General features: G+C 38.7%; 1 protein-coding gene across 6 annotated transcripts in view; it reads left to right on the forward strand.

The window, feature by feature from the left end:
- The first annotated feature begins 1161 nt into the window (after positions 1–1161).
- The window catches only part of ANKEF1 (ankyrin repeat and EF-hand domain containing 1), a 56455-nt gene continuing 33127 nt past the window's right edge, over positions 1162–24489 (forward strand). For 3 of the 6 annotated variants that reach the window (XR_005984470.1, XM_041733508.1, XM_041733507.1), the window contains exons 1-9: positions 1162–1452; positions 6884–7273; positions 13107–13306; positions 14129–14278; positions 15326–15449; positions 18962–19784; positions 20722–20948; positions 22141–22304; positions 23712–23849. Coding sequence is in view for 5 of the 6 variants with exons in the window: in XM_041733508.1 (XP_041589442.1) it covers positions 6928–7273; positions 13107–13306; positions 14129–14278; positions 15326–15449; positions 18962–19784; positions 20722–20948; positions 22141–22304; positions 23712–23849 (2172 nt within the window). In the remaining variant the exon portion in view is untranslated. Of the gene's footprint in view, positions 1453–6883; positions 7274–9077; positions 9224–13106; positions 13321–14128; positions 14279–15325; positions 15450–18961; positions 19785–20721; positions 20949–22140; positions 22305–23711; positions 23850–24489 lie in introns of those variants that run through there. The other 3 variants (XM_041733510.1, XM_041733509.1, XM_041733511.1) reach the window with 3 other exon arrangements.

A 24489-nucleotide genomic window follows, 5' to 3' on the forward strand; every position in this document is an offset into this window, starting at 1 on the left:
TCATGAATAAATAAATAAAATCTTTGAAAAAAAAAAGAGCTATAATCAAACATAAAAAAATGTATATTTCAAAAATAAGTTGTTGGAACAAAAAAAGTCAAAATGATACATACCTTTCTACTCCACTTTTATAAATTCTCAAAATATGCAATACTAAATACACATTTTTAAGGGAAGCATTCATATGAAGCAACATATTTTTAAAGGGCAAGGAGGTGATAAATCCCAATTTCAAAATAGTGGTTACCTATGGGGACAGGAGTGGGAGGTGGCGATTTGGAGAAGAAATGTACAGGGAATCCAGCAGTGGAAGCAAACTTCTTTAGCCATGGTTTGTTTTGTTCCTTCATACTTTCCACATGTTATATAGTATATTCCTTTGCGTTCATGAAATAGTCTTTAATTATATTTTCAAACACAATCTCTGGATAGAAAATAGAATAGATTGGAATGAGAGAACTATTGTGTCTAATCGGAAGCTATTGCACGTTACTTTTCAAAGCATACAGGCTTTGCACTCACATAAGCAAAAGCTTTCAGAATTGGCCTGCAAGAAAAGTGTGTGTTGGGGGTTGGGATGTTAGCTCACACCTGCAGGCCCTGAAATAAAGTGGTCTCCTTGATAGATTTGCTCCCATTTGCTACATTGATTTGCATACACTTACACCATTGCATAAGTATGTTTGAGCCTATATTAATTTTAGAGTATACAAAGAAAAATTCTGGGAAGATCGACAAGAACCTACAGCAGTTGTCTCCGACAAGTAGATTTTTTTCTTTTTATTGTACAATGTATTTTTCATTTAACTTTACTTTTAAAATGATTGTGTTCTATATTGTAATCAATTGGTTGGTTGGTTTCACTATAGGAGGCCTACGTTTCGGATTAAATGCTTTTTAGTAGGAGGGCAGGGGGTGGGAGAAGAGGCTGCGGACGGGAGGACTGGGGAGCCGGCGCCCGCCCGGCCCGCGGCGTCGGGAGCGCAGCGCCTCCCGCGGGCACCACCTGGCGGGCGCCACCTGGCGGGCACCACCTGGCGGGCACCACCCGGCGGGCGCCACCTGGCGGCGCCACCCCCGCCGCGCCGCGCCCCCGAGCGGTTGCCCGGGCAGCCGGGCGGGGCGGGCGTGGCAGCAGCTCACAATCGCCCAGTCCCGGTGGCTCCCACGCCGCCCCCTGCGCTCCCCTGGCGGCGAGCTCGCCACGGCGGACCGGGGCCCATGGACACACACACCCGCTCCCTGCTGCCCCGCGCGCCCGCTCGCCTGCTCTGCCCGCGGAGACACCATTCACGCCTGGGCGCCCAGGCCGGGCTCCCGGAGCCCGAGGTCGCGGCCGGGGCCCACGCCCGGTGGCAGAGACCTAGGGCTGGGGCTGCCCGGCGCCCCCGCAGGCCGAGGGGCGGGGGTGCCTGGCCATCCGCCGCTCCTGATCACCCCCACGACTAGGAGGTGAGCCTGGCATCTTGCTCCCTGCCCACCTGGCCTTTCCCTTGAAATTAGTTCTTAACCTCCCTCCCCTGAGGGTTTTTCTGAGACTTAACACTGAAAGGGACAGGGGCGCCTGGTGGCCCGTTGCTGAAGTGTCTGCATTAGGCTCAGGTCATGATCTCAGGGTCCTGGGACAGAGCCCATCTGAAGCTCTGCTCCGTGGGGGAGTCTGTTGTCCCTCTCCCTCTGCCCCTCCCGCCTGCTCCTCCTCTCTCTCCCTCCCTCTTGCTCGCTCTGCTCTCTCTCAAATACAGTCTTTAAAATAAATAAAACTGAAATAGACACCGTGGCTTATGGCAGAGTTGAAACCCACAGAAATTTGATTTATTCATAGCCAGCCTGTGTTAAAGGACTTTGCTAAATATTTTACTAAGATTGTCTCATTTCCTCTTTACAAGCCCCATGGAGTGGGTACTGTCATTTCCATTTCACAGATAAAGAGACTGAGGCACAAACCATGTAGATAATATGTCCAGATTTATACAACCAGTTTGTATAAATGACACAGAGAAGGAAGGAATCACCAACAACCAGATCTCCTTGCCTGCAGTCCCACACTCACCACTGTTCCAAGCGTGGCTCCCTTCATTCCTCTTTCTATAACAGATTCCTTGGAGAAGTTGATAAGTTCTGTGGATCCCCCACAGGGGGAAAATGGACCTGGACACACACACACACTGCAGATTGTCAAATAATTTTAGAGGTTTCAGACCCAAACATTGACCTTGGGTCAAGAAATCCTGTTCAATTCCACAGTCTTTTGAGACTGTCTATACAGATGATCTGATGGGGGTATGCCAAGGTGGCTCCAGGGCCAAACAAAGGTAAAGTATACATAGTGGAGCATATGTATATATGATGAACCCCCCCCTGAAGATCAGAGATGTTACACAATTTTTTGAGGAACTAGAGTGTATTATGCTAAGTAAAATAAGTCAGTCTGAGAAAGACAAACATCATATGATTTCACTCATATGCAGAATTTAAGAAACAAAACAGATGAACATAGAGGAAGGGAAAGAAAAATAAAGATAAAAACCGGCGGGGGAGGGGGGGCAAACCATAAGAGACTCTTTCACTATAGGGAACAAACAGAGTTGCTGGAGAGGAGAAGGTAGAGGGATGGGGTAACTGGGTGTTGGGCATTAGGAGGGCAATTGTTTTATGCAAGTGTTATATATAAGTGATGAATCACTAAATTCTACCTCTAAAACTAATAAATAAACGAACTGAAGAGGCCAGAACTGGAGGGCAGGACTTTTGTTATTTCCTCCAGTGGGGCGAGGCTCTTGGTCAGTCTTGGCAGCAGGTTGTGAAGATCAGCACAGGGCACCACTCGCTCCCCAGCCCTTCAGGGCTTTAGCTGGAAGAGTGCACACTGTAGAACTGGCCCGTGGACTGTGGAATTCATCATTATAGTTTGCCTGGACGATGCCGCATGCTGCTAATTCTTTGTTGGGGTCAAGTCCCTGATTAGGACGTCTCTATTCACACAAGTGAGGTGACATAGATTCAGGAGAGTCAATGAGCTATTTGGAAGCACGACATCCTGTTGCGTATATTGTGCCTATGTATGCAGTATGACACGGCACCCACCTAGAATATGGCTGGTAATAACAGAACAAACCATACACAGCTGCTAAAGTAAATATCACCCAGACGTGCAGCGGAGGCCAAGTGACGTGGGGCAGCTCAGGACTCAGTGGGAGCCTATTTACACCATAGTTCTAACCAGCTGTGTTATCTGGTTTCCTAGTCCATCACATGTTATAAACAGATTAGAAGGGAAGAGAGGGGCTACAGCAAACAGGACATTGAAGCCACAGGCCATGTGATGACTGATGTCCCAGGGGCAAAGGAGGAAACACAAAGAAAAGCCAGCAGGCAGACAAGTGGAAAGAAAAGGACGAGGCAGCAATGTGCATTTGACAGTGGTAGTCACTCTTCTCGCTTACCATGCTCTCCTCCTTGACTTCTCAGGCCCTTCTCAGGCTTCTCTGCAGCCACTAAAACCTCCAGTGCCCCCATAGGCCAGGCTCAGATCTCTCTCTATCTTGAATTTTGTACCCTACTGCCTTGTGGATTCTGACTCAGCATGTCCCACGCATAACCGTCTAAACTCTCTGACCAGTCTGGACTGCATCTTGAGCTCCCCATCTCAGACACAGGTAGCCAGTTGCTCAAGCCAGAAACCTTGTCCTTTTCTGGGCATTTTCTTTGGTTCCTTCTGCTCCTCAATCTTATACTTTTCAGTCATCATTTATTGAGCAACCGTTACTTGAATACCTTGCATGAGCCAGGTTCTGGGTGATGGAGAAATAATTTGGTCATTATAATAAAAAAAAAGCTTCTGCTCTATGAAGGGGAACTGTGGGGAAGTCACACAATACATAAATTGAATATATCAGTATCTAGAGATCTATAGAAATGTAACATACACTAATGTTTCACTTCATTATGAAGGAAAAAAAAAAAAGGGATGAAGTGACATGGTGGCTGCAGTTTGAATGGTGAGAAGTGCCAACCTGTTGGTTTCAGGGCAAAGAAAACTCCAGGCAGAGGGAACAAGAAGGTGCAGAGGCAGGAATGTACTTCTGCTCCACAAACAGAAATATGGCCAGTGTGGCTGGAGATCACCTTATCAAGGGAGTTTGGAGTAAAGATCAAGGGCAGAGAAAATGTTCTTACAAGATCATCATGAGGTGTTTGGATTTATTCTGATTACAACGAAAAGCTATTGAACTGCTTTTTTTCTTTAAGATTTTATTTATTTATTCATGAGAAACACACAGAGAGAGGCAGAAGCATAGGCAAAGGGAGAAGCAGGCTCCCTGTGGGGATCCTGATGTGGGACTTGATCCCAGGAACCCGGGATCACAACCTGAGCCAAAGGCAGATGTTCAACGATTGAGCCCAGCCAGGTGTCCCTTGAACTACTTTTTAAAGTTTGGGGAGAAGTTTCTGGCATGAAAGTAGTATTCTATATCCTGATAGGAGTTTGGATTACATAGATATGTGCATTTGTCAAAACTCATGGAATGGTACACTTAATTCTTGTAATTTCACTATATATTCAAAAGACAAAGGGAAAAAAAGAACTGTAAGCAAATATCGAACCCCAGCTAAGGATATTGTGTGCTGGAATAGGCCTGCAATTTACTTTGAAATGGATCAAAAAATAAGATGGATGAGTGTGGATAGACAGAGGGATGGGTAGAGGTGTGATAAAGCAAGTAAAGCATTAATAGGATCTCAGTGGTAGATAAATGGATATTCAACTTTTCTTTACATTCAAAAATAGTTATACTAAAATGTTGGAGGTGGAGTTGTCTGATCTACATTTTAAAAAGATTTCTCTGGGGACTGAATAAAGAAGGGGCTCTGGGGGATTGCGGAAGAAGCAGTGAGACAACCTAGAGCCTGTGGCAAGGATTTGGCCTAGGACAGCACCACTGGCAGCTGGTGTCAGGCTATATTCTGAAGGTAGAGTTACAGGATTTGCTGATGGATTTAAAGAGTAGGGGATCTATGGGGAAAGAAAGGATGAAGAATAACTTCTAGTATTTTCATCTGAGTAGACTCATGGATGGTGATGCCAAAATCAAAAGTGGGGAAAACTGGAGAAAGTCAGGGTGCTATCAGCTGTCCTGCTCCAGACATGTTACATTTTGAATGGCTATTAGAGGTCCATGTGAAAATGAAGTGTCAACAGGTAGAGACATCACTGTGAAGCTCTGCGGAGAGTCGGAGATGTCTGTGAATCTGAGATCGAGCAACCAGACGCCTCACATTGGGATGAAGGTCATGAGACAAGATGAGACCATTGGGACGGTGTGTGAGAATAGAGAAGAGTCCTGAGGGCTGAGCCCTGAGCACCCCAACAGTTAGGCTTCTGACAGAAGAGGGGAGCCAGAAAAGGAGAATGAAGAGTGGGTGGTGAGGGAGGAGGGGACTAGGCAACGGAGATGTTGTGGTTGCCTAGAGAGACACAGTTAAGAGGAGCAGGCGGTCCCCAGTGCAGCTCACTGCCACAGGGGATGTAGGTGAGGGAGCATGTTTGTGGGAGAGAACGTGATGTAGTTTGAGATTTTGTAGTAAGATGGAACCTTTTCAATTGCAAACAACAGAAACTCAGCTGACTAGCTTATACTAAATTAAGAGGGGTGGGGAGGGCATGTCCTGAGGGCAACCTCTGCCCTCGGTCTCCGGCTCTGTAATAGGCACTCTCCCTGACAGCCAACACGGCAGCTCATGTAGCCGCGGCCCTCATCCTGCTGCTTAACTGCCTCAGCACACAGCAGTCTTCCATATAGTTCTAGCAGAAGCATCTCCTAGAATGCTGACTGGCTCATGTCTTTCCTGAGCACATGCTTGAGAAATTCACTGCACCTCGGGGAGAGAAGTCACTCACACTGGTGAAGCCTCAGTCTCAGACCCATTCCTATCACAGGGGATAGAAGAGGCAGCCCTATCCAAAATTGTGGGGCTGAAGCTTGCTTGACTTTATCTGATCTACATTTTAAAAATATTCTTCTGAGGACTGAGCAGAGAATAGACCTTAGGGGCCAGTTGTGGAAGCAGTGAGACAAATTAGAAGTCTGTGGCAATGATTTGGCCTAGGATAGCACGACTGCAGGATCTGGAATGGATTCCCAATATGTAAATGGGGTACCTTTCCCAGAAAAAGTGAGGGAAAAAAAAGCAAGCTGGGCATACCTAGTATTACCTACTACTCAATTCAAAAGATTGTTTTTCCATTGGCAGAAGGACATAAAATTACATATTAGAATGTTCATCACAATTAACAGTGGGGTTATCTAGGAGAATTACAGTTGTCTCTCGATCATTTACCTAACCTCATTCGTGTGCTAGATGACACAGTAATCATCCATCACATTTGGTGTCTCACCACGCCCAGTAGATTCTTACTTATAATGAGCACCTCAAAATTCCACATGCTCTTTATAACATTTGTTAACCACTAAAGCCTGTATGGTCTCTATGTTGGGAGGACATGCTGGTACAGAGCCATAGAGTGGGGAGCTCAAATTCTTACCTTGGCACTTTTGTTAGCCTTACCTTCATGGCTAAAATAGGCTGTGTCAAGGAAGGGGGATTAAATGAAACAAGAAATTAACAAGAAAGCTGCATTGCCAAGGCTAATATTAATTATGATGAAAGATTTATTTTGAAATATTTAACTTTATGCTAGCTGAATAATTCTCTGTATTTATGTGTAATTTATCCTTTTCATAAAATCGGTTGCAATAACTTGCAGTAATAACATAAGAAACAGCGTCTCAGGGAAGACTTGATATTATTTAGCCCCCCAAAAAGATGACAAAATTAACTTGGAGTTGTATGTTTCTGTTTTTTGTTTTTGCTGCTATAGTTTTAGTTTTGGTCTAGAAAAGCATTTTCAAGAAGGGGTCGAGTATGGCTTTAGCAGACAAGAGACTCGAGAACTTGCAAATCTACAAAGTCCTTCAGTGTGTTCGGAACAAAGACACGAAGCAGATAGAAAAGCTGATCAGGCTTGGATACCCTGAACTAATCAATTTCACAGACCCCATCAATGGACACAGTGCTCTGCACCTGGCCTCTGTTTCCAATGACATCGATATGGTCAGCTTTCTTCTTAGCCTTGGTGCTCACCCTGATGTGCAAGACAAGATGGGCTGTACTCCGACAATGAGGGCTGCAGAACTAGGTCATGAGTTGTCCCTGGAAATATTAGCCAAGGCAAAGGCTGACATGACTAAGGTTGATAATGAAGGAAAAGGTAAGAAAACCCAAGATTCCACCTGGCAGGTGCAATCCACTTTGTAGCCAGAAATCAATAAAGTGGACTTTTTTGCTTTCCAACTTTAGAAGTGAATTAGTCATGAGTTTAAGTGAAAAGCCAGGTTCTCACTGCTATACCTAAGGACCCCATCTCCTTATAATTTGAAAATGGTCTTAGGTGCTGAGAGTTTACTCGCTTAAAAAGAAAATTAGAGTTAGATTAATCTGTGTTTGGTGGTTTTTCAAAATGTGGAGAATTTTTAGCATGATAAATTTGGTATTACCAAATTCATGATTCATGATCACCGATTATAAAATATAAAATTTCTTGTTTAGAACAAAAGATGAGGGAGAGTATTTCTTATTCCTTTTTATACTTTAGAACTTCAAATAGTACTAGATCTGTACTCCAAAAGGATTTTTGTCCCCTTTCAATAGCAGTCTGCTGTAGAAAGGGGTTGTAGTTGGGAACTGGAAGGGCTAAGGTGAATTCTGGCATAAAATCCAATTTTTTTAGGGTCAGTTGAAATGTATTTGGAAATAGCACTTGAAACTGGAGACATGGCATTTCCATGCTCTTTCAGGTGAAACTGCCCTACTTCACTCTATTCTCCCTAATCTCATCTTAGTACCATGTTTGGGAGTTTCTTGCCCAAATAACTCAAGGTTCCAGAAGGACTTGACACAGCCTCATGAAAATTACCACCAGGCTTAAAATAAATTGGTAAATTTAATCAGTTGTTCCAAGGAGTTGCTTCAAATACAAAGCCACTAACATCAGTCCTGTGCTGGAGAAATAAATTCCATTTTTTAGTGTTAACGTTTTCTGAGAGGAACAAAATCTGCTTTTGTAACTCTCTTCAGACTTGGTATTTGATAAGTGACTTTCTTAAAACAATAGAACCTGAGGACAAGAAAAGGAACATTCATTTAATTACTTAATAGTGTTGCGTAATGAAATGAATGTCAGATGTATTCAGGGGTCAAATGTGTTTTAAAATGTTAAATTCTGAAAAAGAAAAAAAAGAAGCCTCTCAAAACTATAGCATATCATTTCCCAAAGCGTGTTCCATGGGCCACTGAATCACTGGGATGTTGATAAGCGTTACATGCAAAATTGGTTCTACTGTCAAACTTGTTAGAGAAACATTAAATAAAACAGAGACATGTTGATTTCACATTTGTCAGACAGACTAAAGACAGTGACATTATCCATTTGTCTATGACACTTGAAATAGTTTTTCCTTATGGAATATTATATACCTGGAATTTTGTAAAAAAAAAAAAAACTTTGGAGAAACTGTAGTGGTGAATGGTTTGTCTTCTGGAATTTGAATCAAATATAATCTAAAAAAAGTTGAGAAATATTATATCATAAAATTCTAAAATTGTAAAATTAAAACTAAGCAAGTAAAATTAGAAACAAGATCAAGTGAATTCTTGTACCAAATGCAACAGCCATATGGTTAATTTCTAAGCTCTTTCAAATTAATATTAAACCTATCAAGGTCCTGGGAGATGAATGTATGAGAAAACAATCTGATAAATCACATAGGAAGAATTAAAAATATAAAACTTGGAACAAATATAAATCTTGTAACATGCATAACCACCTTGTTAGTACTGCCCCATAGAGACTTGATTCTATATAACCCATGGTAATGCTTATTGCACCGAGAGCCCTGACTTCCCCACATCAACAAATCTAGCTCGCCTTGCACAGCTCTCAGTTTTGGCTGCCACTAGCCCCATTGCTTTGCTTATTCCACAGTCCTTTCTGCCATTAACATCCTATTTTCCAGGGATTGATATATGACTCACCGCACATTGTTCCTAAAGGATAAGCCAAGATTTAAATGGTTAAAATACTTACTGGATCTTTAGAAGGATGTGGGACATACTCTAGGCTAAACTGTGCTTTTGAACAATTTTGCAGAACATGGAAAAGGTAAATCTCTAAAACAAGAAGCTCTTTCCTGTATGTTGTCCTGGGGGATTAATTCGTGTCTGTCTATTCTGGAGAACAGAAGAGTGTTGTCTGTTCTCTTTAAGGGGTAAGCTAGACTAGCTGCTAACAGCACCCATTCCATTGGTTCTCCCATTTATAGGAATACATACCCAGTCCTCAATGCAGTATGCGAATTCTACGGTCTACCATCTTTGCCCTCTTTTTTGCTTCAGTTTTAGAATGTTAATTAATGTTCTTGTGGCCTAAAGAGTCAGTCCAGATAGACTTCAACTGTGAGTTGCACATGCCTCATTATAAATATCCATTTCCCAAGTACTTTAGGGTCTTTTCTAATGAATTCAGCCTCAACTGGTATTCTCCAGGTGACCTTGTTGTTGGTTGTTGTTTTGGTCCACTGTTGCCTACTATGACTTGTTTGGGTCTTTGAATTTCTATTTGCAACCATGTCCTTGGCCATATTTCCATTTTTAACTGTTCTGAGTAACCCTATTTTAGATATATCAGTTTATATGAAATATAGATTTTGCTTTTATATAAATTGTGGCTTTTAATGGTAGAATTACTTACAATTTATATTTATTTAGATGGCCCAAAGGTTTGGCTACAGAATGGTCATTTATTTTTATATAATTAAGGTAAAATATATTTAACATATATAAATATATAAACAAATACATATGAAAATATTTTCCTATATGGTCCATATGCTCTTTATTTTGTTGTGTGTGTGTGTCATGTTTTCTAAGGTTGATGGTCTGCTTTTAGTTCTTTTATTTTTTGGTTGTTAGAATGGTAGTATTATTTATTTTTACTGTTTACTGATTAATTTTTTAAAATTGAGGTATAATCAGTTTCAGGTGTACACATAATTTGATATTTGTATGGATTGCAAAATGATCATCACAATAAGTCTAGTTAACACCTGTCACCATATATAGTTACAGATTTTTTTCTTGGGGAGAGAACTCTTTTTGGTTATTTTAATGGCAAGTTTGATAGCTTTTCATATCCATATACATAAACCTTTGTTTATTGAATTAGCACTTTACATGGTATTCTTAACATTTTGTGATGAAAGAAGAGATTAGTACAATAACCTTTTGCATCCTTAAATTTACATGTCTGCTGCTTTTATATATGAACAATCAGCTTGATAGATACAAAAAACTCCCTGTTTTCTTAAGAAATACTGTAGAGATCCTTTATTTATTTTCTAACATTGAATGTTGCCATGGCAAAATCTGGAGGCTGGCTTGACTTTTTCTCCTTAGATGACTTGAATGGTTACCCAGACGTTCGCGGGACAAGTCCTCTACCTTGCTTTACCATGCCTTGATGACTGTTCTTAATCCATGTATTTTTTTTTGAGACCTCATTATGCTTTTTCAATCTTCAAATTCAAGTTTTTGCTTCAAGAAAGTTTTCTTCTATTATATCTCTACATTTTTTTCTGTTCTACATGGTGTTTTATTATTGAATGCCAATTATACATACATGTTAACTTTTTTTTGCCTCTCTAGACCATTTCAGCTCTTCCACCATTTTCCTTAGTTTTTAGAGTTTTTCCTCCATGCCTGAGACCATGGTTTTGCTCTCCTTTCTCCAGCTTGACTTTCCTTTCTTTGGTGGTTTTATTTTTTCCTCTACCATTTCTTTCCTAAATTCAGCTGGCTTAATTTCATCTTTTTCTTCTATTTATCTTCTATTGTCCTAACAGCCCTGCTTTTACTCCTGGTCTATCTTTGCACTTTTGTTTTAGAAAAAAGTTATATTTAACTTCTTTGCTCTAATAGAAATAGGTCAGTCAATAATTTTCATGCATATAGTTGTTTCGTGCATATAGTTGTTCTAACATGTACTTTTTGCCTAGCATTTATTATCAGGTTTCTTTCTTATAGTATCTGTGTTTTTCATTGGTCATATGCTGGTTTTCTTGGTGATTACTATTCCTCTTTGAATGAAGCCTCTATTTAGGGTGAGGTCATTACAAAGTCAGTTTGAGGTTTGACTGTTGTTTGCTCAGATTACATAATACCCCTGATTTGTAGTACATTTTTTACATGGATTATGTGGAGGGCCTGTATGTCAGAGTTCCTAGGTGGGGAGATTTGGCATTTTCCTCTCTTCATTGGAACAAAATGAGTTGCCAAAATGGCAGAGCCCTTTGTCATCTACTTTTTCTTCTTAATGCTGCTATACTGACAGCCTCTTTTTTAAAAATTTTTTTTATTTAAATTCAGTTTGCCAGTGCTCATCCCATCAAATGCCCTCCTTAGTGCCCATTACGCAGTTACCCATCCCCTATCTTCCTCCCCTTCCACAACCCTTTGTTTGTTTCCCAGAGTTAGGAATCTCTCATGGTTTGTCTTCCTCTCTAATTTTCCCTGCTCAGTTTCCCTCCTTTCCCTTATAGTCCCTTTCACTATTTCTTATATCCCACATATGAGTGAAACCATATGATGATTGTCCTTCTCTGACGAACTTATTTCACTCAGCATAGTACCCTCCAGTTCCATCTAAGTTGAAGCAAATGGTAAGTATTTGCCCTTTCTGATGGCTGAGTAATATTCTATTGCATATATAGACCACATCTTCTTAATCCATTCATCTTTCGACGGACACCGAGGTTCCTTCCACAGTCTGGCTATTGTGGACATTGCTGCTATAAACATTGGGGCGCAGGTGTCCCATGGTTTCACTACATCAGTATCTTTGGGGTAAATACCCAGTAGTACAATTGCTGGATCATAGGATAGCTCTATTTTTAACTTCTTGAGGAACCTCTACACTGTTTTCCAGAGTGGCTGCACCAGTTTGCATTCCTACCAACAATGCAGAAGGGTTCCCCTTTCTCCACATCCTCTCTAACATTTGTTGTTCCCTGTCTTGTTAATTTTTGCCATTCTAACTGGTGTGAGGTGGGATCTCATTGTGGTTTTGATTTGTATTTCCCTGATGGCAAATGATGTGGAGCATTTTTTCATGTGCTTGTTGGCCATGTGTAGGTCTTCTTCGGGGAAATGTCTGTTCATGTCTTCTGTCCATTTCATGACTGGATTGTTTGTTTCTTGGGTGTTGAGTTTGAGAAGTTCTTTATAGATCTTGGTTACAGCCCTTTATCTGATATGTCAATTGCAAATATCTTCTCCCACTCTGTAGGTTGTCTCTTAGTTTTGTTAACTGTTTCTTTTGCTGTGCAGAATCTTTTTATCTTGATGAAGTCCTAATAGTTCATTTTTGCCTTTGTTTCCCTTGCCTTCATAGATGTGTCTTACAGGAAGTTGCTGTGGCCCAGTTCAAAAAGGTTTCTTCCTGTGTCCTCCTCTAGTATTTTGATGGATTCTTGTCTCATATTTAGATCTTTCAATCATTTTGAGTTTATCTTTGTGTATGGTGTAAGAACGGTCCAGTTTCATTCTTCTGCATGTGGCTGACAGTCTGCTTCTTATAAACATAGCGGTCTGCACATTTAATCATTCAGTACCATCTCTTTTGTCACTCTGCAGTTTCAGAGGGCACAAAGCAACCCACCAATAGCCCTCTGGCACACACAGTCCTATATGTGGGATACAGACTGCAAGATGCCAAATACCCGGTTGACAGGGGCTCACATCAACACTCACATTCTTCCCTGAATCAGGTCCTATCACATTGTGATTGTGACTGTTTTCTATCAGAGGTTGACTATTTTTCCCTCTGTCTCAGTTGGTTTCAGAAGGAAAAGTAAGGCAGCTACACCTCTGCTTGGCCACCTTCAATTAGGCAATTATGAATTTCAAAATTATTTGTTTTTCTTTGCTATCTGGTTCAAATATATAGACGCTATTAATTAAGCTCTCTTTGGAATTCTATTTTTCTACAGGTATTTTGTTTTACTGCATTTTACCTACTAAGCGGCATTATCGCTGTGCATTGATTGCCCTGGAACATGGTGCAGATGTCAACAACTCTACCTATGAAGGAAAACCAATATTTCTTAGAGCTTGTGAAGAAGCACATGATGTTAAAGAGACATGTCTGACATTTTTGGAAAAAGGAGCCAATCCAAATGCTATAAACTCAGTATGACTATTCCTGTGATTATAATATTCCTTTTTTTTTTTCAGTTATAGTGTTTTAGTAGTGTAATTTTAGCATTTAAATATGGTAAAATTATCCTGTTAACTTATAGCCTGTTCATTTCTATTCAAAATGTTTTTAAGATGATATACTCCCATTATCTTTATATTGCCGAGATTCTACAGTCTATTTCCTAATTAATAGGAAATTAACAGTCTATTTCCTAATTAATATTTCCTTATTAATTCTAATTACATTTGGAAAATTGGTGTTTATTATGCATAATGGTAAAAGATCATTAAAGGAAATAGAAAAGCTATCACTGATACCTAATAAAAATGTATCTTTTTGGAAGGAAAATATGTAGTTCTGCTATTTCCTTTATCCATTTTGCTACCTCTCCTCATTTGGCCCATTTTATTGAGTTTTCTAATTATTTAATAGGCATTTCCAGACAATAGAAATCAATTTTTTTTCTCATTAGAAAACACCTATAACCTAATTTTAACATATATTTTACCCTCTTTTCTCCCTTTTGTTCTACTTTCTTTGCAAAAAAAAAAAAAAAAAAAAAAAAAAAAAAAACACTTTTTAGCCTGATCTTTTTCACAGGGACATCTGGTATACCCTTGACTCTGATATTGGAACTCTCTATATTGACCTCTATGCCGATTTCATTTTTCCTATTTGCTATGTAAAATAAAGATGTAGAGAATTAAACATGCTAGTATGAATCTGGGGCCAAATGGATTCAGGTCATATTTATACCAAATGTATTGTTTAAGATGATAGGTTTAACCAGCGTTTGATCTGTTTCCCATCCAGTCCACAGGTCGAACGGCTTTAATGGAAGCATCAAGAGAAGGAGTGATAGAACTAGTTCGAGGGATATTGGAAAGAGGAGGTGAAGTGAATGCCTTTGACAATGACAGACAACGTGCTGCACATTTTGCTGCCAAAGGAGGCTTTTTTGATGTAATAATCTGCTCTTTTTTTTTTTTTTTTGCTCTTTACTTTAAAATTTGTTGCTCACCCCATTTCTTCCCTTTCTTCAAAATTTTTAAATACATGGATTACACTAAGAATTTTTCCAAGTTACCATTTTGATTTCCCTGAACAATTCTAAAATTATATTTTAAACCAAATATTATTTTTAAAAACATTTTGTAGCTCTTTATTCAGTTTTATCTGTTTGCCAAGTTTATTCATTTAATATTACTAATAATGTTTTTCTGTATTCTTAACTATAGCAATTTAAAAATTTTGCCAATGAAGACTACTTTATTTTATGCCTCCATTACTTATTAGAATCTTCAAAATATGGCAAAATTGAATTGTGCGGAGAACAATTCCAACATACTCTTATCTCCCTGATTTTTTGCATGCATCTAATGACTCATCTCAATTTTAAACTCTCAAGTATTCCAGTTATCTGATTATACCAGCAAAGAGATATCTCATAGATGTAGTGATGTTGCAGAAATGAGATAGGAATCAATGCTATCTGATTTTTTTTTTAATTCTGATTTACATCTAAAATGTATTGACTCAATTTTCTGAGTTTTAACAATTATCTTTGTTTTTGTCATTGAGTCTCTTCCCTGTAATAAAAATACACATATAATAGAAGTCACATTTGGTAAAGAATTTGCTTCCCTGTTGATGTTTCCTATAGGCCGATACTTTCTAGAATTGTTAGAATTCACCAAGATGCGTGCCCCAGCTGAGTATAGAATTTTCTAAATTTGATCAACAGTATTTGATAAAACTTTTGGCAATGGTGGAAAAGTTGTATATCTGTGCTGTATAAAACAGTAGCCACATGTGGATTTTCAGTATTTTAAATATAGCTAGTGAAACTAAGGAATTGGATTTTTTAAAATTGTTTTCTATTTAATTCAATTTAATTTTAAATAGCCACATGTAGCCTAAGCAACTATTGGAAAACAGGTTTAGATGCCAGCCTTCACTCAATAAATGTACCTTGCTATTCCTCTACAATATCTACTATTTATTTTACAGATATTGAAGCTTCTTTTTGCTTACAACGGAGACATGGGGCTGATTGCAATGAATGGGAACACACCACTTCATTATGCTGCCATGGGTGGTTTTGCAGATTGCTGTAAATACATAGCTCAGCGAGGTAAAATTGTCTAGCAATTTTATACCTAATATGCTTAAATTCTGTGTTCATCTACAACATGAGTTACCCATGAATCAAGGCCTATCACTTGTCAGTTGCTTATCTTTTTCAATAGACTAATCTTAGTTATACATGTAGAAAGAAAATTGAAAACTTTTTCTTACTCTACCTTCTGTCAAATCATGAATCTGATCTTAAAGTGATGAAAACTTATTTTCTCAAATATTTTTAGGTCATTGTTAAAAATCTAAACAGGACGATTCATGGGTCAACTAATTAAAATGCTTATAGTTATTAAAAGCCTTTTAAAAATGTCAACTTTAATCTGAAGGACAAACACTAAAAACCATGTCTTTTCTTTTTAAAACCATGCCTTTTAGTCTGAATCCCTAGTTATTTTATTTTTAAAATGTTTAATTGTGTCAAGTGCAAAGGATAACTTTTCTAAATACTTTGAAATTGGGAGAAAATACTTTAGGGAGAAATATGAAATAAAATAAAAATTTTCATGGAATATTTGAAATGTAAGTAATAGTTTAGATTTCCCTGTAGCTTCTAGGTATTAATTTCAGCATATAAAGTATGTATGTATAGCTTAATGTATTCCTTAAAATGGTAATATTAGCTAATGAAGTTTATGGATCAATTTGGTGTTAATTACATGCTTACTGGCTGTATATTAAAAGTTTTTAATGCTTTGTTAGAAGTGGAACTGCATTCTGCTGAACTTTATGGTAGTGTTTTTTTCTTTTTTTCCAGTTTGAAAAATAGGCCAAAACTTAGAGTCTATCCTATGACTCTAGAATAGAGCAAAGTGCTTTGTTTCTCAGTCCTCTACACAGGCAGAGAATTTTAGAAGTCCCTGGGACCTAAAGATCCTATACTGTACCCACTAATATAAATAGGACTAATGTGCCTGCATAACTAATAGTGTAATCATTGATTTTATGGACTTATAAAAGCTCATATTCTCCCTCCATCCCCCCAAGAATAAACACTTTTAATAAAAGAAAATATATCAAGTCATGCTTTTGCCCCAGTAAGTTGTCTCATCAATCTTGTTTTCAAATCTGTCACTATCAGCAATTTATTCTGACATTTCATTTTTAACATTTCATATTTGTAAAAAGTAAAGATCTACCCAGATTAAGACAAGTTTCTTCAACTTTAACATGTTGACTGCTTTAATGTTGGGACAAACATCACCAGAAACATACTCTATTATTTATGTACTCCTGGGAAATAGTCACAGAAAGCAAACTGGGAAGCACATTTGGCCAGAGCTTGGACCACGACAAAGGCCTTGCCCAGTCGTGCAAAAAAGTATCATCTTCCTGGCAGTCATAAGACTGGATCATGTTTCTAAAAGAAGTGTCCAAAAGCATTCTAAGTTCTGTAGCATGTTTGGAAGTATAACCACTCCATTAGATCTTATGTGGGTGACCCAGTGCCATAGCAGAAGTGTTAACCAGTTATATGTCCACCTTTTGAATCTTAGATCTAAGGCAATCAGAACAGCAACAAACAATGCATTAGCAATGAAATTCTCATTTCTGAGTAAACTCCCTGGGTTTAGTGTCTTCTATACTTAAATGTGAAGGCTGGATTCTGTTCCTACATTAAACTATCTTCTTCAGTATTTTCCTCTTTTACCCCTGGTCCTGTTGCTGGTGCAATTTACAGTGCAAGTGCCATGTCCAAGGGCAGAAACAGAGTTTGGAGCAATTCTAGAGAAGCACCCCTGTGAAACTTCTCTTTCTCAAGGGCCTTTGGCTACTGGTGTTCTGCAGCAGCACACCAGCTGTAAGGGGAGTACCTTTGACCACAAAGGATCCTAAATCACAAAGGGAATGAATGGATCTTAATTTTTACTAATTATAAAGGAGAAGACAAAAAGCCCCAAGGCAAAATGCCCTTAGATCTTTAAACTGGGATGTTGCACTCTTCTATCCACATAAAGGTTTTATTTTTTTTAAGATTGTATTTATTTATTCATGAAAGACACAGAGAGAGAGACAGAGACATAGGCAGTGGGCGAAGCAGGCTCCCCCCAGGGAGCCTAATGTGGGACTCCATCCCAGGATCCCAGGATCATGATCTGAGCTAAAGGCACACACGCTCAACCAATGAGCCACTCAGGTGCCCCCACATAAAGATTTCTAACTCAGAGAAAAGTGGGAGCAGGAGGAGGCAAGATAAAATAGCTTTAAAATCCTTTGATCCTTAGAGATGAATATAGAAGGCGTGGCTTGGGAACACCTAGACACCTTGAATAAGCAAAAATGCTAAGTAAAAGTAGCATTCTCGAGATCGCTATGGAATTATACTATTGAGACCAGTCTCGGGTCCCCTTTTCAATAAGTCTCTTTTCTTAAAACTTTTCAATATGGGCATTTTTTAATCCTTATTGTCCTAATACTCTTTTTGAAGTCTTCTACCACTAGTAAAATTATCAGTCTTTAATACAGATTTTAAATTTTGACAATGCCAAAAGAAGTAATAATCTTGAAAAAGCACTGGTGTGACTCATTTTCTTTTTGACAAGGAATAAAACTATAAAGTATTGGAGGGGCATGTTTTATTTTTGCATGCAGATGCCTATAGATTTTGGTTGCTAGACATACTGATTGAGTAGCAATCTTTTTTGATTATATGATGTTGGCAAAGCAACAGAAAAGCCTTCTTTTGGATTCAAAATGCTAGAAAGAGTTTCTTCATAGTCTGACTTGCTTATCTACATAATGGATTTTTAATGTCTCAAGACACTTCCAGACAGCACGACTACCTAGTGGCACTAAGTAGACTCCCCAATGCACTCAGAGAAGCTTATTTATTTGGGGAAAACTTACATAACCGTTGGTGTCGTCATTTTAAGGAAGGGACCAAGAAGGAAAATGAATTTTAGTGCCTAATTTGCACAAACATCATACTGGAATCCATTCAGATTTGATGAACAAATTACTTTTTCCTCTGTCAGGTTGTTCACACGACCTATCACAAAAACAGCAGATCAATATAAATTACATTGATTGCATGGAGAATACAGATAAATAGAGTTTGAGATTGTACACAGATTTATAGTCATAATCATTCAAAAAGAAGCAGGTATTCAGCATTCTGAGTTCCTAAGGGCCTGATAAGCTGTCTGAACTCAGCTTCTTTCCAAATTCAAATACCACCCTTACTCTTTTTCTGTTCGGCATGAAGTCTCCTTAGCCAGTACCCCAATATGAAATTTACTTCAAGTATCTATGGCGATTAATGTCCTAATCCTTTAGGGACAGAGAATGTAAATTGGAAACATATTTCCCTTAGAATTCACCAAAGTAAAGCTTTCAGAAAAAAAAATCACAGTTTAATTTTGTAATTATAATAGCTAAATGTGCTCATCTCTATATACAAATAATTTAGGGATAAACTTTTGACCAGTAGTTCAAAATTAGGAACATGGTTTCATGAGTGTCATTTGTAGAGCCCTGCAGATGCCTAAGCACTGATGCTTCATGTTTTAGGATGTGACCTGAAATGGAAAAACTTAGACCACAAAACACCCAGGACTGTGGCCAGGGAAGGTGGCTTCAAAGCAGCAAGCAAAGAAATCTGGCGGGCAGAGCGAACTGCTGCTAAGCTGGCATGGCCAGGAGCCAAAAATCCAAATCCACTCTGGGCCCTTAGACTTCATGACTGGTCGCTAGAACATGAGACTTTCCTTCGGGAAGCCTTTTCGTTTGTGGACAGAGGCGATGGGACAGTCAGCAAGGAGGATTTCGTGTTGACGCTAGAGGAGAGGCAAGAATTTGTGACCTCCGAACAGCTGGCTACAATAGCTCAATTTCATGAAAAAGTACGGGGAGGTGGGGTCAATATTAATGATTTCTTTAAAGGAACCAGGTACTTAAGTAAGTCTTATGTCTTGGGATCCTATGGGCCTAAGAAGAAAAAAAAAGGAATGGCTAAAAAGGTAAGGAAAGGCAAGCTTGTTTTACCCCTCCCCATCTGCATCATCCCCGACCACGTATTTCCCCGCCGGAGTGACGGCGGGCCGCCCTATTACATGATCGAAACCTACAAGAATGTAACGGATTGCAATCGGTTTAACCGAGACCGGCCACCAGAACATCCCATTCAGGATGACTCCGCTTGGTACATTGATGACCCAGGGAAAGTATTTTCAAATATTAATTTCATCACCAAGGCGGGAGATCTGGCTTCTCTGAAAAAGGCATTTGAATCAGGAATACCTGTGGATATGAAGGATAATTATTACAAAACACCACTGATGACTGCATGTGCTAGTGGAAACATAGACACGGTCAAGTTTCTTCTTGAAAAAGGGTATGTTTTCTTGGTTGAGTTCACATCCAACTCCAGAATTCTAGGACAAACAAAGTGTTTCATTCCTGACATCTGGATTACAGAGAGATCTTGTATGGGAAGGTGGGGTAACAGAAACCTGGGAATGGGTGTACACATAGTTTGTCAATAACAACTATGCATGAAGTTGCTTTACCTAGAGATTTACCTATATGGTGTGGGGTTGCTTTTTATTTTAAATTACCAAAAGAATTTTTTTATGTGATAGTAACAGATAACATGATCCACCCTCTTAACAGATTATAAGTGTACAATGTTAATTATAGTCACAATATTGTATAGTAGATCTCTAGAACTTGTTCATTTTATGTGTTGCTTTTTAATCTGTCTCCTGTGTTGTGGGGGGGGGGGAGGGATCCTAACAAATTCAAACAAGAGGTGTAGTGGCCACGATGACTAAGGACAGGTCTCATTCCCTCCTCCAAAAGGAGCAGTCTTTTCCTTCAAAATATCAAAGCATGACATTTTTATTTAACTTTGTAATCTAAAGTAAATACTCAGGTTTAATTCTTCTACCATAACTGAATAACCTGGGATAAGTTTCTTTTTTGTGTCTCACCTTTCTCGTTTTTATAGGGGGGGCTCTAATAGGATTCAGCTTGCAGATTTTTTTGAAGATTAAATGAGCAATTGCATATTTGATAAAAGATATTATTGTTATTACTATATTGGTTAGGGTCAAAGAAACATTCAGATTTGTATATTATCGAGAGGGAGTATAAAGCAATTAATGAGAATTTGAACTTTTGGATGGTGAATTTTTAAAAAGGACTAATATTTACTCAGAACTTCCCTGTTTAAAGTTGAAAAACTAATATGAAATTTTGCTTTGCATTTTCATCCTCTGGTGCTTAGAACAACCCCTATTTTTAGCTTGTGCATCTATCTTGTTTTATAGGGCTAATGTTAATGCAACAGATAATTTCCTGTGGACTCCACTTCATTTTGCATGCCATGCAGGCCAACAAGACATCGTTGAGCTTCTTGTTAAATCCGGAGCAGTGATAGATGCTCTCTCAATCAACAATTCCACTCCTTTAACTAGAGCCATCGAGAGCTGTAGACTGGATACTGTAAAATACCTCCTTGATATTGGGGCTAACTTCCAGCTGGAAAATAGAAAGGGTGAGTGTTTGCATTATCAATAGCTAGAGTCAGAAGAGGATAATTTATGTTAGATTCCAAAACTCTTCTGATTCTATTCTTGTAAGGCTGCATTTCCCCCACAAGTCACTACTGCAAATACAAACCTAAGTTGATGGTTGTAAAAGTTGGTTTTATACACAGAGCCTCACAAATCACTGGTGTGAAAGCACCAGTCCTTTATGTTATGTTTACAATCTGTCATGGATGGAGACTTTTGTAAAGCTCAATAAAAAGTGATTTACTAGAAAATACAGTGGGGGGGGGGGAACGAAATACAAGGTTTCTTTTAAATCCCTAGATTAAAGTGACAGAAGATTCTTCTATCAAATCCATCTAAAAATTTCTAAACGCCCAGTCTTAATTTCTGTAGTTATTTCACTGTGGCTCAGGAAGCATTAGTTTGTGAGCTTGCACCAGTTTCCAGACTATACCTTGAGTTATCACTGTCATAACTGGAAGTTTGGAGGAGGTAGCAGAGTTTAAAGGCTGTAGAATTTGGATTTTCTCTAAAGCTAAACAAAGTAATTCCTAGGAGTTTGAGGCTCTCTCTAGGAAGTAGATGGGAAGCCTTTCTTAAGTCATAAATATCATGAACTGAAAAATAAATAACATTTGAATAAATATTTTACCTCATTTCTTGGAGGTATCATTTTCTTATAGTGGAAGCCATTGCTTCCTTTTGATGAGAAGAGAGCATTAACATTTCTGGCTGCTTCAGGATTCCTCTGAGTCACTGGTAGTATTGTTTCAGGCCTGCCTGAGGATATTACAGGTGTCATAATACCTAGCCATCTGCTTCCCCAGGCTTTTTTGGATATACCTCCTCATATCAGGGAAAGGGGAGGATAATTGTCACACAAAAGGAAATGTGTGCAAGACGGGAAGAGAACCATCAGTCAAATATTCAAATGTAAAGATTCTACCAATATTTCCTACCCACTTTTCAAGAAACATGCTCAAAAAATTAACAAGAAAAAGTTGTATTGCCAGTAAATGGTACCTTAAATTATGAGATTTCAGAGCTCGGTCCACCTTAGAGGGTATCTGAACATAACTATTGGCTGTAGTAATCACCCTTGCTACCTCATGCTGAGGGCTGATATGCTGAGGTTTTTCTGCATTCTTTATTATCAGTCTGTGTATTGCAACTTTGAACTTATGTCTTCAACAGGACATACCGCCATGGATATTGCAAAGGCATACGCTGACTATAGAATAATTAGTTTGATTCAAGAAAAGTTGGATAACTTGCCAAAACCAGCAGAAAATCAAAAACTGAAAGGCAAGCCACCTCCTAAAGTGAAGAGCGAAGGCCTTGAAATTAAGAAAGAAGAGGTAAGAAAAGTGATCAACTACCCATTAGTAACTGGAACTCCTTAAAAACTTGTTGGGAGTAGTGCAGCATCACTATGCTACACAACATGGACAAAATAATATGCAATCCATATATTCAGCACTATTATGTAGTACTTTGAAAAAAAGTTCTGCAAAGAAATTCCTGGTACTGAAAACTCTAAAAAATGCTCATTGCAAATAGAATCCATGTAAAAGCCAATTTGGGTCAGTTGAATACAATTAGAACATTGAAAAAGGAATTGGTATTGGATATGTATATATTGGATTCTGAGTCATACAGATTTTGTGAGGTGGCCCAGACAGAGAAGGGGGGTAAGAGGAATGAAGCAAAGCACCATTTTCCTTAGTTTTGGTCTCAATCTTTCATGACCCACCTTAACCCCCTTCTAAGGAATTTTAATAACTACCACTGAACCCTGGGGATATTGGGCCAGTTATGACTTAGATATCCTGCAGAATGACTCTAGGAAGTTTTAAAGGTGCCAAAGTGACTGTTCCTGGTAATCTGGAGTGATGTGGTACTTCTAAACTACCAGCAGAAGGTTGAGGTTTTTCCCAGGGAATTTACTGAGAGACCAAGACATTGTCATTAGCAAGGACACCTGAGTGCATTTTTAGGCTAGAAGCTTCTTTTAGGGAAACAGAGGATCCCTGGAGATTCTTGGCAGAGAGAGGACAGGTATGAAATTCAAAAAGGAAAAGCCCTAACGTTATCAAGTTGGAAAGGGTTGGAGAAATGTAGGTGGTAGGAAGTGGAGAGGGTGAAGGGATTGTAACAAACATGGAGAACAAAATCAGTAGAGAGTAATAAACATGAAAGACAGGAATAAGGATGGCCAGAGGTAAAGGAAGATCAGTTGGCTAAGCTTCTACTACATATGTCATTATCTTTTTAGTAGGATAATTTAATTCTTCTAATTAGTCAAATGGCCATACGTCAAGGATGGACATCTTGAAGACTTATATGATCTGTCACTGATACTACTAATTACATAAGAGTTAAACAAAGCAAACTAGTTATCTTTCCCTGTCCAAAGTTAAAATAATATTCTAATTTTTCAAATTTTAATTTATATGGTAACATTTTTAAAAGAGATTTTATTTATTTATTTGAGAGTGTGAGCAAAAGAGAGAGAGCATAGGCAGGGGGAGGAGCAGAGGGAGAAGCAGACTCTCCCTGCATAGGGAGCCCCATGTGGGGCTCAGTCCTGAGACTCTGGGAACATGAATTGAGCCAAAGGCAGACACTTAGGCAACTGAGCCACCCAGATGTCCCTGTTTGGTAACATTTTTATTCTTATCTTTATAGAGCAAAAAATAACATTAGAAAGTATATATAGGTTTTTACAATTGATAGAGTTGTTTTTTCTTTTGTCTCACTTCCAGGAACCACTTGTATCAGTTTATACTGTGCCAACTGTATCAGAAGAAAAGAAAAAACGTAAAGACAATGTGGTTTATCTCAATTCATTGATTACCAGTGGTCATACCAAGAAAGTGGATATCACATTTATTCCACGGAGGGTAAGTACTTTGGAAAGATCTTTATAACATGGTATAAACTCATATCATTTTCCAAATACTTCTTATGCAGAGCACCCAAACAAATGTCCAAAGATAATTTAAAGGTATGCTTTTGCCAGGTCCTGCTACCTTGACTCAAGTAATCCAACTTGTTTAGCTTCCAATATCTACTTTCCTTGTCACCATTTCTATAGTGACATTTTAATTGTCCTTGAAAAACTAAATTATTTTTTGATCAATGCCATTCCCTATAGCCATTTGGTCACCAAGGTCTATAGATATATTTTCTTGGTACTTCTCAGACCTTAACCTTCCTCTTTGTACCCTTACTACCATCTCACTTGGGAGTTTCATACTAAGCAACACTGGATTAATTCAGTAGCTTCCTAAAATATCCACAATTAAGGAGTTGGAGACATCTTTGGAGAACAAGTGTGGCCTTACCAATGCCCATCAAACCATGCTGAATAAGAGACCACCAGTCCCCTCTACCTTCTACTATGAGAATAATTTTCTTAGGACTTCCCCATAAGACATAAAGGTGGCACACCTAAATGATCTTCTAACTCCATCGATTCCTTGTTTTGACATTCTAAAAATGAATAGCAGAGGATCATCAGAGGTAATTGAAAAGCATTTT

This window comes from Vulpes lagopus, chromosome 18 (genome assembly GCF_018345385.1).
Source record: "Vulpes lagopus strain Blue_001 chromosome 18, ASM1834538v1, whole genome shotgun sequence".
NCBI classification, from domain to species: domain Eukaryota; kingdom Metazoa; phylum Chordata; class Mammalia; order Carnivora; family Canidae; genus Vulpes; species Vulpes lagopus.